Source organism: Varroa destructor, unplaced genomic scaffold (assembly GCF_002443255.2).
Source record: "Varroa destructor unplaced genomic scaffold, Vdes_3.0 BEIS01000007.1, whole genome shotgun sequence".
In the NCBI taxonomy this organism is placed as follows: domain Eukaryota; kingdom Metazoa; phylum Arthropoda; class Arachnida; order Mesostigmata; family Varroidae; genus Varroa; species Varroa destructor.
The window spans coordinates 6348367-6362348 of NW_019211460.1; the positions used below are offsets into that span (position 1 = coordinate 6348367).

Here is a 13982-nt window from a genome sequence, read left to right on the forward strand (position 1 = left end):
TTTAATGCTCTGCTCGAAATCTTAGAAACTATCCAAGTCATCTATTAATTAATACAAGTTACACAAAGAAAACAACCTTAAGGCCCACAGGTATATACATACATGTAAATTACTATCCTTTAAGTTTCCATAAGCGATTTCTGCTGGAACTGTAACGTAATCGGTAATGGTTACCCATTACGGCTCGCCCTTGACTATTCTGGTTGTCTGTACCGCTAACAAATTTACAGTCATAATTCACCTACGGGGATTGAAGAGTACACGAACGCGTTTGTGTCTCGGCCATGAAATATCTAACCTGTTGGGGCAACTGTAATTCGTTGCTCTCTGTCACCGAACGCGAACTCATTATACAGCTAATGCTTACTACCTGAGTAAAAGCAGGCTGCGCTACGAAATCAGGCCAGAGAACGTTACGATTGCCTACATTATCCGCCAGCGGCTTTCAGTGGTCGCCTACCTCGATTACAGTTGGCGGTCAAAAAACTGTAAGGTGTGAACGTTGCTGTCGGGATCGTGCCTTATCTGGCACTCGCCGCGTTTGTTTAACATCCTTGACACCCAGAGACACGAGTTGATGCTGGATCGTGCGGGTACAGATGTCCTACTGGTGCGACTCTGCTGGCGCTCTCAATTCTTCTACTTCTACCGCTACCGTACAGCTATATGCTATGAGGTCCGCGATAGCCGTCAGTGCCCCCATCACACCAGAAGGCCACCAAAACAGAGAAAGCGACGACGAAAAACAACGATAACAGCGATGGACAGACTAACGGTAGCGGCCAAAATCGGTGATCGCGGCGCCAGCGGCCGTAGAGCTGCCGCTGGCGAAGTGTGAATTTGTAGTGACCCATTATAGCGATCAGTTACCGGTCACCCGGTCCCCCATAGATTCATGCGATGTGGTGACAGCATGCTACTCTCCAGCGTCTGACTGCTAGGCCACAGAGACCGAAAGCGGAGAAGGTCATAGATCGAGAATGAAAGCCAGAACGAAGCCGACAAGGACGACAAAGGAGAAGATAAGAGGTGGGGTGACTCCCAGACAGTTGTAGGTGAATAGAACGCAAATGTTAACACCTACTCTGGTCATCAGAAAATTACACAGACAAGCACAGGCAGCCACTGACACTGGCACGCTCGCTGATTTATATAGAGTGACAGCGCGAAGAAGCCACCGAACGAGCAGTACGAAAACATATGGCAACGCATTGTGTTGAGGCAACAATATGGTAAGGCACCACTCAGCGGGGACATCAACGACCGTGGATGTGGGTCGAGTTAGTTAAGGCGAGCGGGACCACCCAAGCTCCAGCCTTTGGAACAGCTAACATTAGACGAAACATGATGACTTGGTAGTGCAGAACGATTCGGGTCGTTTAGTGCTTGCCCTTAAATACGGCTTCGACTCGCTTTGTAAATTACAGACAGAGCTTGCATGAAAGGCTTTAAAGCACTAGATAAATACTCAATGCCGGTTTCACACACTGACTTAATATATGATCATGTTTATCGGATTGTACGGTATTTGTAACGTGAAGAATATACATTCAAATATACAGCAGCATCGTCCTGGAAATCGTAATATCTGATTCGCCGACAGAGTTGCCTCGAAATTTTTTAGCTTTTAGCCTACCCAAGGCACAAGGCGCCTATAGGTACTGATAGGATAGGTTCCGGTCCTAGTCTTGCGCACGCCACTACGACGATTTCCGTTGGATGCGCGCGCTAGCCACGCTTTCCTCAAACTAGACTATTCTGCACATACTCATGATATATAATTACCCAAAGTCGATGGGCTAATTCGGACGGTATTAGTTAACCTAAGGTAACTGATTTCTCGCTAATGGCCAGTTTAATGTTCAGCGCAGTGTCTCTGTCAGGCGGTCGATAGAGCATTGTAAATATCCCCCATTTTAATTAGTTGCATTGTAGGACATAGTATCTATTTATTGTCTATAATTTTTTTTTAAATATAGACCTCTCATTTTCATGTGTTTCACCTCTATTAGATTAAGATTCCACTAATAATAGCAAAGTAAAGTACGCAGATGTACATTACTATACCTCACCTAAGCTCCGTCAAATCTATGACACAACTGATAGTAGGTCGATACATCTTTATCATTATGTAATCTGCGGTCCTTTTCAAACTTCAAAACTCGAGTGCTTTATGTATCCTACATTATATTTACACAGCGTAAAGTACATGTAGGTTAGCGGGTAAGAAGGCCATTGACACCGTCATGAATATGCCGTCGGCCTAGTACGTTCTAAGTTTATGTGCATCTAATCTCTTAACTTATGTAACAAAACATCAGTATTAGCACCAGCAGTCACAGTTTGAATCATACGAGTAGCAACAGTAGTACGATCCGATGCCTGATGGGGATTCCGGGCCTCAAAGTCATGCATTTAGTGGCAGAAAGGACAATGCTTGTTGATAATATCGCCCCTGTTGTATAGCGGTCTTAACTAATCATAGAGTAAATGATACTCGTCTTCTACTCCGTCTGAACAGGACCTGGGGTAAATGGGTGGAAATGCGGCTGAGTTATAACATTTTGAAAATGAATCATACCACCACAACCACCCACAGGAAACTATCGTGACCCACATAAGACCAACGCTGCCCCTGTATTTTTTTTTTACCAGAAATGCTCACTCACCTACACCTTCTGTGTTATGCTGCCCATTGTTCTCGTTGACGGAAAAAGACTTCCCGGGGTAATCCAAAAATAATGTGTGTATCAATGTATGTTCGTCTATTCTTACGTGTGTGCGTATTTTGGTTCTAGATGGAGGCGGAACCCTGCTGGAATATACGTTACGTCAAGAGGCCGTCGACCATCTTAGGACGAAGGACTCGTTCCGTGTCCTGCTTAAAAATGGTAAGAATGTTTGTACTTTTTAATTTAGTTCAGCACGTTATAACTACAGCCACAATTGTGCTTTGCTTGCGCCCGTGCATGTCTAGTCGTCCATGCCCCAAATAGGTGTTTCGCTATCGAAAAGGTGTTGATTGTTTTTCTAGCTATATGGCTTCAAACTCATAGATATCGGCTCTGGTCGCAACGGGTCGACCCTGGTGGTACTTGCAAAGCGGTATTTGACACTAGTACACATGCTAAAGCTACTGGAATGATTTTACTCAAATTTAAGATGAAACTTTTTGAAGATGATGGCTATATTTTAAAGTTTCATTATGGTTAAAACATAAATGCTGTCCAGATAAAGGAAATCGTACTGTTTGTTTATGGTCGTGATGCAGTATCAGAGGAAACGGTTGAAAAACACTTTTGTTGCTTTCATTTTTTGGCAGTCTCGATGAAAGGTGGGTAGTCTGCTACATTGATGTGCGACTAAAGTAAAAAAAAAACAAAAAAAAAAAAAACAAAAATGCTATACGATTTTTGGCAAGGGCCAGACCCACGACAAGAAAAAGTGATACAATGTATTTAGTAGAACTAGAACAGAATCGTACATTAATGAATTGCTGACGTCTGACAAAACGATCGACTGGGATTTTCACTATCAACGACCCTATTGCTACAAGTTACCGAGAAAATCGACCGGTACCATTGAACAGCATAGGCATCATATCTTACCATAGCAACAGCGAACCACGTACATTTTTTGGCCATTCGGCAAAAATAAAATGGAAAATTTAACGCATTTGCCGGGACTGTCATCGTTATCGATTTACTTTAAATGTAGATATACGAACATTATTTATGACAATTTCTCGCCTGGAAACTCAGTGATGGTTTATGTGTTACCAGATAGGAGGTGCATTTTGTACTTAAGTAATACTACTTTGAAATATAGAGAATAGTTATTTCAGTTTTGGCTTGAAATGGTCAATGTAAAACAGTATAAGTTTGTAAGACTATATCTATAGCCTCACAAACACCCGGCGTATCTAGAGGAGATGAGTATGTTGATTGGATTACTCAAGCAAGCGATTGTTACAATAAACGTAAAACTCATTGATCTATTTACGTGGGTCACGTTGGAGTTAACAAATACTAATGATAATACGATGTACTCAGGTCAGACTTAATTTGAAAATATAAATTAGAAAAACAGCTGTAATTGGGTTAGAGTCGAGTTACACGTTTTGGCAAATTTAGGCCGCACACCACTGTTGTCTATGGCTTAATGAAGGCTTGGCCTGATTCAATTGTAGACGATCCCATGGTCATGTGGAAGCACAGGCGCGTAATCGACGAAAGTCTACGTGCGTTGTAACTGGATGAGGCCAAAGAACCTTTTTGCCTTACTTTTGCTACCATTAAAGCTCTAACGTAAGATATGAGCGTAACCTCCGAGCGCCAAATGGTGAAACGATGTTCGCTGTACAGAAGACAGATCCGTATATCTGAATGTAGAGAAATCATTTTAACCAAATCAAGGGGGGTCCACTAGGCTTTGTTGTCGCTAACAAGGCCATTTTGGTGCTGTTCTTTCATTGTGATTGGCTAGCTAGCTGGCTGTGTGGGTGATCGTTCTGGGAGAGCTCTATTCCTACTGTGAAAGCCCCAGAGATGCGTCCGCGGTCAACGGGTGAAGAAAGCTATTTACACGCAACCGCCGCAGACAAGGTTCCGTATCGAATTCGGTGTACACTATATAATTCGAAGGACCGATGAGTTTATATCATCACCTGGTTACAAAACCTCACAGCGAAAACCAGGCACGCTATTAGAATACTGCTGCGCTATGTTTCGGTACGGTCTCAAAAGAGTTTATCGATTTGGTTGCGATACCCAAATCTTTTACATACGGAAAGCTCAAACTGCAATGTACGAAATGGGTCGCTTTCTGATAATAGATTGAGTACCATCTACTTTTTCGTTTAGCGGTAAGTTATACTGATCTAGCGGATAGTCAACAGAACAGTACCGAGTGCCTTAGAAGTTTGTGTAAAGCAAACGTCGATTTTTGATCTTCGAAAAACTTGTCCCTGTCGAGCCCAGGCTAAAACCAAGGGGTACTCGAACGAACCTCTGCCAAATCAAAGATAAATGCGTTATCTCTGAATTGAACTCGCTGGTGTGTGTTTATGTTTTGTTTATACAAACAAGTACCGCCTTTAGTCTAATTGAGCTAGTATTAAATTTCGCTTTCTTGGCTGATTTAATCTCAGCCCTGTTATTTTCTCTGATGTTTTTGATAGCCTACCATTTGTTCCCTATATTATTGATTCTGTTGGGTGTGGCTGCATATATTGTTAGTAGCAGAACAAAATTTACGCGGCGACGATGTTCACGGCAACAGTCTTGATACATTTTCTGGGAATACCATCAACGGGCTTTCTGCCATTGTAGTTCATTGCGCTGTCATGTAACAGATATGTTTGTTTCTTCCGTTTTCTGCTACAAGGAATCACTTGAATGAGCCATCGTATTTACTACTTATTGCGACTGATACTGAATTCGGTACGCGTACCGTCTTATCGAAGTTGGCCTTCGCTAATAATCTGTCAGTTGAAGATCATTCTATCGGCCATTATATTTAAATCCATGCCATTTAATCTACGCATAAGTAAGTGAGCTGCAATCTGTTTTGTTTCAGTGGCGCTGATAGTTGGATGGTGTCTGTCCGCTTACGACATAAACCAAGATACTCAGTAATAACTGGGGACTTTAAAAATTACACGATGACTATGTCTTTACCCGGCTGGAAGTGCCTGGCTGTATCCACTTATCAATAAATTCTATTAAATGTCATCAATAAACTAGAATCTTTGCGGGGTTAAGGCTTCTAAATATAGGGGCCTATCCCAAAGCCGTTTTTACCGTTATGTATCATAGATAAAAGACACAAGCACGATACCTCTCCGTAAAAACTAGGTTGTGTCTAAGCTAACAGTCTTCATTATGTGAAGATTGTTTTCATCTACCCTATATGAAGTTAACATAAATAAGGCAATTTCGTTTTTTTTTTTTTTTTTTTCTCAGACAGTTATGTTTTAGTTGTTATACTGTAAGCGTTTACCAGCTACCATTTGTCTGGTCTCAATCACTGTAAAAACCACAATTATCGCATGGTATTGCCGTCTTCCTCCTTTAACATTTTCAAGCCTGTTCGTAAAAAGAGTAAGATGCCCATTTTCGAGCCTGTATCGGACCCTCAATCGCCCCAAAAGGCCATCCATGAAAAGAATAGCGGCTAGTTAAAATTTTTTCACAGCAGACGAAACATCGACGATGTTGATCAATTGAGATGAATCACCTCATTTTGTTTACATGATCGTGTATGCAAAAATTGAAAAGAGATCGTAAATACTAGTCAGGGTCAGGTGTTGTTGAAGTTGTTAAAAAGTTGAGCAGACGTAACCCAATCATTTCGTCAGTACTGCTCTATGTAGGTCCGAAGTTATTTCTGGCAGGCCTGTTACCAGATACGATTGTACCGAAAGACGCGAAAAACTCTGCCAAGCCAGCTACGGACGATTTAGCGTAAATTTACAACGGCAAAAACGACACCCTACCTAACTCGACTCCAACTCCAGTTTTCATTTGAAACGAAGGGGAGCACAAGGCGACTTACTAATGATTCGGCCATAGTCCGATAAAAAATATACCCCACTCCACCCCCCCCCACCCCCCGGTCCGTACTTTTTAAGTTTAAATTTCACAGTAATTTCACACAGAGATGTTAGAGCACATTATGGTTAAAAAATTACAACTATCTCCCATTGACTCATTGTTGGTCATTATAATTTCTGTGATAATTCACCAGTTCAGGACTGTAAATGTGAAATTTAACATTCTATACATATCAATTGTTACAAAATAATGGCTCTCGAAGCTGTAAAATTACTTTTCAGATCTTCCTGAGACGAACGAAACAATTGAAATCGTAGACGGTTTCTCCAACCAAAAAACCAGAACACGAATGCTTTAAAGTGATAGGTTAATAGTTATGATTATCCAGTATAACCAAACCACATTGGCCTGTTTACGCTAGATCCACAACAATTTTAAGGAGTCATGTGGACCTAGACGTACGTCGTGACCCGCTAACTCAATTTTGTTACCCTAACTTACCGGAAGTTAGTGACTGCTGCTAACAAAAAATGCCTACAAAAAAAAAATAAATAAAAGACCACTCACGGATCCAATGAGAAAAATGTTGAAAGCTGGCCAAAGTTGATTTTACCATTTTAGCCTTTCAAAACAGGCTCTTGGCATCTGTTAGCTGGATAGTTTTTATGCCTTCAGTGTCAAGTACCATAAATCGGACATCTATTTTGCTAATTATACAAATTTTTATATACGGAAGTGATGTTTACACATGAAATCATGAATACAGCCAAAGATTAGCGTGACTCAAGTTTACCTGGTGGTAAACATTAGACTTAATGCCACCCGTTTTTGCCCATGAAAAGTAAAAAATGAAGGTAGACAAGCGGTTAGGCAGATGCACGCTAGGCCTGTCCTACCTTATCAGATCCTTTTCGAGTGCTTGAGCCATTACATTGATTTAAAAAAAAATATTCTTTCTATCTCAAATCTGGATTTCAAGTGGTTTCTTTCGACATAGACGTAGTACAGGCATAGAGAGTTGCTAGTCCTTGTTTTTCCATTTAGACCAGAATATATATGAGTCTGTACTGCGATGCGAACTAACCTTCCATTAACTCATGATGAATAGCTTGATGCCACAGTGAATTTAGTAATGGAAATACTAGAGTTCGTGCTGCTATGTCAGATGGGCTTCTCGTACCAAACTGAGCTAGACAAGGTAAACGCTCGTTGAAATGGTTCCAGACCCGTGCTGTTCTAAGATAAACAAATCTCACACAGTTTCAACAGCTGTCTAACTACAGATTAGCATTGCCCATAGCCTGTTTCGCACTGTATAATTAAGCGGCGCCAGGTGCGACGCTATTATCCCTTGCTCCGGCTTGACTTCTTCTTGTTTTTACGTATTATCCTACAATGTCGTTTGGTACTGAATGCGTAAATAATAATTGTGTTACTACTACCGAACGAATATCTGCTTTACGACGAATATAATTGAGCGATGCCAAAACAGGCCTAAGTACTGGCCTAGTTTTGATACTGGTCTGCAGGCTAGGTTATTATTTGAGAGTTTTACTTTGGTAACGCGTATGGTTAGCATCGGAACAGAACATAGAGAAGCGATCATTCAATAAAGATTGGCAAAGAATTATTAAGACAATTTGTTTTTGGCTCCCTGTCTAGCTTCGTTCCTCTTGCCCTCCGCTACACATGCCAATTTAGTACTTCGGATATGTTTAATATGATTTTTTTGTGTCGTCACTTCTTTCAGAAGTCGTAATGGAAAAAGTATACGTTTCGGCCGAATGGTGTTGGCTGTTGCTGGAAATCGAAGACGAAAATAACTCGTTTTTAGGCGACGGATTGAACATTACCCTGCTAAGGAAAGGGGCGGCTTCTTCTGTTGGTAAGGAGATATTGGTAGAACGTATTTGCTATTGGTTTTTTCTTTTTTTTAACTGCACAAAGTAGAACATACTTAGACGTTTCACAACGTCCGTAACAGGCTCTGCTAAGGTTATTCGCACTTATCAATTTGAATGATATAGCAGTTGCTGGCACGCCTAATGAACGCGAATCAAACGAACAAGGCCATCTATTTTAATATGAACGTAACGAAAGGTATAAAGATCACTGTATTTCAACCAGTCCTTACTGAAAATATTTTAATTTGTTGTGACGCTTCCCTTCGATTCATTAAGATGGCATAATATTATTCAGCGATATATATATATATATATATACTAGGCGCGTAAACAATTCCTATCGTTTACGAGAAACAAAAATATCTCTGAATACCCGACCCACCTGCGTTGTGGAGTAGGTGATTATAATCATCGTTTACCTGATTCGTCACTGTTACAGGAAGTCGTCTAAGTGGTGGTTAAAAAGCGCCCGCTTCATTTTTTCTTTTGCTACATTAAAAACCTATAAGCTTTCTTATGTCAGTAAACAGACCTTGAAATTAGGTGTAATGCACAATATGGCGGTGCATGGAGACATAGCAGAGAATACTTGTCCCAGTGCACACTTACCCAAAAGTTTCTACAAAAGCATCTGGACTAGAGAGAGATTTGGAAAAAATCTTCCCAATGCTCTACCATGGCCAAGCAGAGGCCTGTTGAGGCCGATCAATGTTCGCGGAATCCGGTGTGGCCGGATCTTACTCGAGTCCTACTGCAATTTTCCACTGACTACGAGATGCAAGGAGAACCGACCCAGCATCTCGTCCAGAATATGACCATACCCTTTCTCTAACGCATTGTTCTCTTGACACGCACCCCATCCCATATCGCAAAAGTCCGCTCAGGACTAAAAATTACCAGAGCATATATTGAATGGTCTCATTAAAGAACGTCAATTATTCATACGAATTTAGTGTGGCCCCACACAAATACCTGCCCGAATTGACCAATGCGATAAAATCGTTTCGACCCCAAACAAAGGTCAAACGGCCATTTGATTCCATTGGGACCTTCTATCCTTCTATCTATTTCAGGTAATTAAAGACTCTACTGGGACCTATGCTATGTTATCAGTCAATTTATTAATTTCAGCTAATTAAAAATTATGATATTGCATAATTAAAACTAGCACAGCATTAGTTCACTAACGTGCGCGGAATGAAGCTTCTTTATGCATGATCAATAGGTGCCAAGGCTGTAACCTTCAACGAAGAGTAGGGTAAACAAATAGAGTAAAACGAATTCAAGTTAATAAGCTTGAGTTCACAGAGCCTGTAAGTGTCCTAACGTTATACGTATATATAAAATTATAATTTACCACTTGTTAACGGAAAGGTTTAATTGCACGGAACATACGTCCATACGCAAAACTCAGTGCTCAGTTTGAAAGACTTTTACAAAAATAAACCCTGTCAAAGTATTCGACGGTCAGTTAGACTATCGATCTCTGCGGCGCATTTTGTCTATTATGTTTAGTTAAGTAAATTTTTTTGCCCCTAATAAGCGAGCGGTTTTAATAGCGGGGATCAAATGCATTGTTATACAACTCGACAGCCTTACTGCGACTTCATAGTTGAATTGCAGTGCCATCGTCTGCCAATGAGTCAGGACAAAGTTCTCCACTCCATTATCTAAACGTGAGATGAAAAGAACTACCTGTCTCTCTCTATAGGCCATACGTTCGCTCTTCACGAGAATCGAAGAATCACTGGAAGTCCTTCTAGCGCATGATACGCTCCTTCAAATTATTTTAGAGATTCATAGAACTTTTAGAAGCATAAATAATAGATGATGGAATTCCACCTTTCGATCCTTTCCTGCGTTTACCCTAACTCGACTGATATTGACGAATAATAACAACTAACGCAAAAGATGCCTTTTCTGTGTGTAAGTTCTATTTGGTTGAAGTTGAAAAAAAAACTTCGCTAATTAACGACTCATCAATGCCAGCCTTTGCAATATTTTTGATACTGCACTGCGGCGCTGCACCAACATGAATACGGAACCGTTTTCTGCATCAGCATTTGCCATGCCTAGAGAAAATACGTGAACGATAAATCATCGATGGGCTGACACCTGTAGTCGTTGTTAGGGTACTATCTTCTGCTGGGAATGGGTTACTAGATTTTTTTTTGCACTTCCGCTCGTCATGGCGGTTAGCTCAGCATTTATGATACTTTTAAGGCGAATTAGACTCAGCTATCTAAAGTAAATATAATTTATGATATCTACATACAATTGGCATAGCTCTTAGTGTTTTCCCTCACACGTGAGTAGAGAGATACAACAAGAGACGTACACGTGAGATATATTTGATTGATGAACAAATCAAGTGTCTTCATACTGCATTACAACGACTGGAAAAAGTGGACTCCGATTGTATCTATCCACAATATAGCACAGGACATCGTGAAGAGCCCTGTCAACTAAATCGTAGCGCCAACGCTCAATCAATGACCCCACTTATTAGCAATCATACAGTATCCACATTATTTGAATGGCTTCGATCCATGCAATTATTTTCCCTTCCGCAACTTCCCTCGAAATACATATTCGACTGTCTGCGAGTTTCCTTCCGGTGGCAACAATCAACAAGGTAATGGCTCTGCTGATACGGAGTTCTGTGTTTGAACGCACACCTACAAGTAAACATACCGTATAAACGTATAGAATTATTAACAATATGACCGGATATACTGCGACAGTCACGTATCAAACATACATATGTATATACGTATACATTACACGCACACAGAGACCCAGACCCGTATACAAACGTCTTATAGGTGCAGAGAAGTGGTTACGTTTACTGGGTCTGTGCCAATACTGTCGTTCGTATTGGAGCACCGTGGAGCAGGTCATATAGTAGCCATGGGCTGGCTTTGATTTGTGTATCGGATTATGTGTGCGTGTATAGTAATGGTATCATCGTTATCTTCTCATCGTTTGACTTTACTTAGTTCGCGTCATCGTTGTGGTCTTATCGACATCGTTTTACTCTTACGCCCGCCGGTACCGCTGACGCTGCCAGCGTCACTGGCACCGTTGATGTTGTCCTTACGGTTTATACAGTAGCTAATCGTCATTAAGAAATTCGACCATAGACGAGGGTATTCCATAAAGGCGGTAGCTATCGTGGCCACTGTACAGCAGCCGTTATGGAAACATAACGTTAATATTGTTAGTATTGTTATTGTTTACGGCGTCTGCTGTGGCTGTTGTCGTGGCGTAGACCGCTCATTTCGTTGTTATTCTGTTCTCGAGCCGTACTTGCTCAAGTCACTTAACACCAAATCGATCTTACTTGCGGCGCTAGCATCACCGCTGAAAGAGCCGCGAACGACGCGCCGCATACATATATATATATATACACATATATATGTCTTGTAGCAGTTTAGGCTCAACGCCAGCAGCAACTAACGATGAACAATCCCGACAGAGCGAAACAAAAAAAAATAAATATATAAATTGTCCTTCTGTGCGTTGTTTTGTAACGTTGTCAAATTTCAATCAAGTGCCAAGCGGCCGATAGTGACCCAGACCGATTTGACACCATCTTCTGTTTCATTCGCGAACATACTGTGAACGAAAATTAAATCATTTAACAAGTACTATCGTCAGAATGCTATACAATAGTTACTGCTGAGTGGTCAGCGCGTGCTTATACGAAAAATACACACAGCACAATCATACTTTGTATAATTTCCTGTTATTCGATTAAATTTTTACATAATCTAAGTAAAAAGTCTATTTGAATGAGGAGTGCGCCTTAAGCGCATACAATTTATAGGTGTCCATTGAAACGACAAAGGTGAAACTAGTTTCAAGTAGAATATTAAACCACCAATAGGTAAACTTCAGTTGCGATCCATGTTCGTATAATATCTATAGGAGTGTTAATAGCTTGCTTCTCCTTTCTATGGCTGATCGATTAGTAAATTTAGAGGAACACAGCTCATTTACCGTCGTCTGACGCCGAATGCCACCAAACAAATAGGCGATTGTGATATAATCATAAATTACTCGTGATGTGGTGGATCCCTATCAGTTTATCCATATATATTATACTAAAAAGATGCGGGTACGAAGGTTCTACTCTGCGAGTTTCTTTTATCGATCAAATATTTCCAAGTGAAAAAAAAAAAAAAAAAAAACTATTACGCTATATAAGCAGTGTCAGTTATTTGCGTCGTAACGCGCTTCTACTAATATGTATTTATGGCAATCATTTTAAACGCATCGTCTAAGTAATAAGTGATTGTTTTATTTTCTGTATTTCGGTGCAATAACGGGTGTCTATCCGTAGACTGTATATGACGTCTGAAATTTTCATTCACGGAATGGAAACGGATTAGCACTTTTCAAATAGAATTTAAACGACGATTTGATAATAGCGGCGATAAATCACAGTTCTGGAGCCCACCCCTTCCTTGTCTGATCAGACTGACGTATCTGTGGACGGGTTCAATGTGGGCAAGTCGCTAAGACACTCGTTATTAGTGTTACTATATCATGCTTCGTATAGGAAGTCCCAGTTCTGTTTGTCCGCCTATACGTGTATCTGTGCATTTGCTAATAGTAATTTTTCCAGTTTATTCGATTCGAGAAGTGGAACGTCGCTGGGCGTTTGTGAGGACCCACCAATGATCAACGGAAAAAAACTAAGGCAGGATCATTATTGCCACGTGTGCTATAACTCTCTATGGAACACTTCTTCAATAGAAGTTATTTTCTTGTACGTTGTACTCGCGATCCTACTTTTGTAACATCGTAAGTTAGCAGTCAACAAACGTTCTCTAACTAGTAGGTAACAGCGTTTCTGATGTTTCGCAACATCAGCATGTAACTTTAGACGATTCGAATAACGCGCCAACAGTACTTCTTAGCTTTCACCCTGTTCCTGGTCGTCTGGGACCTAAAGAACTGCTTCGGTCATTACGCTACAGGAACAACGGTAACAGAGGCAGCATGAGAATCTGTGGCCAGCGATGGTAGCAGACGTCGGCAATTGCTGCGCACGATACTGTTTGACGCGTAGCCATGATGTACTATTAAGATCATCATCGCTCCTCTCTTAGAAGCTGTTCGTAGTCGAAAGAAAACACGTAGGCTATGAAGAGTACTGGATTCGAGCTAAGCAGACAGGATATAACTGTTCATTAATATCTCAGCACGATATTTTTCAAATCGGAATAACGGAAACAAAATCACAGGCTGACCAAATAAATGCACCCCTTTCCGTACAGTCATCTAATACATCGTAGGAAAATTGCCGTGTGGTACTTGTCAGTGTCTAAAGAGTTCTAATTGATGTTAACTGCATGATAAAGTAATTTGGAATTAGAATCCACTGAACAGTAGAGTCGAGGGAGGCCGAGAAGTAGCCAATGAAAGGTCGTTGATTCAATTCCTGACTTACGAGAGAAGTACATCTGATAGGACTTGAGACATTTAATGTACTCGGTTAACTTACGAAACTTACAAC

General features: G+C 40.8%; 1 protein-coding gene across 1 annotated transcript in view; it reads left to right on the forward strand.

The window, feature by feature from the left end:
* The window catches only part of LOC111254133 (uncharacterized), an 82934-nt gene that overhangs the window by 33691 nt on the left and 35261 nt on the right, over positions 1–13982 (forward strand). The window contains exons 2-3 of the mRNA XM_022814686.2: positions 2799–2891; positions 8305–8439. Coding sequence (XP_022670421.1) covers positions 2799–2891; positions 8305–8439 — 228 coding nt within the window. The remainder of the gene's footprint in view (positions 1–2798; positions 2892–8304; positions 8440–13982) is intronic.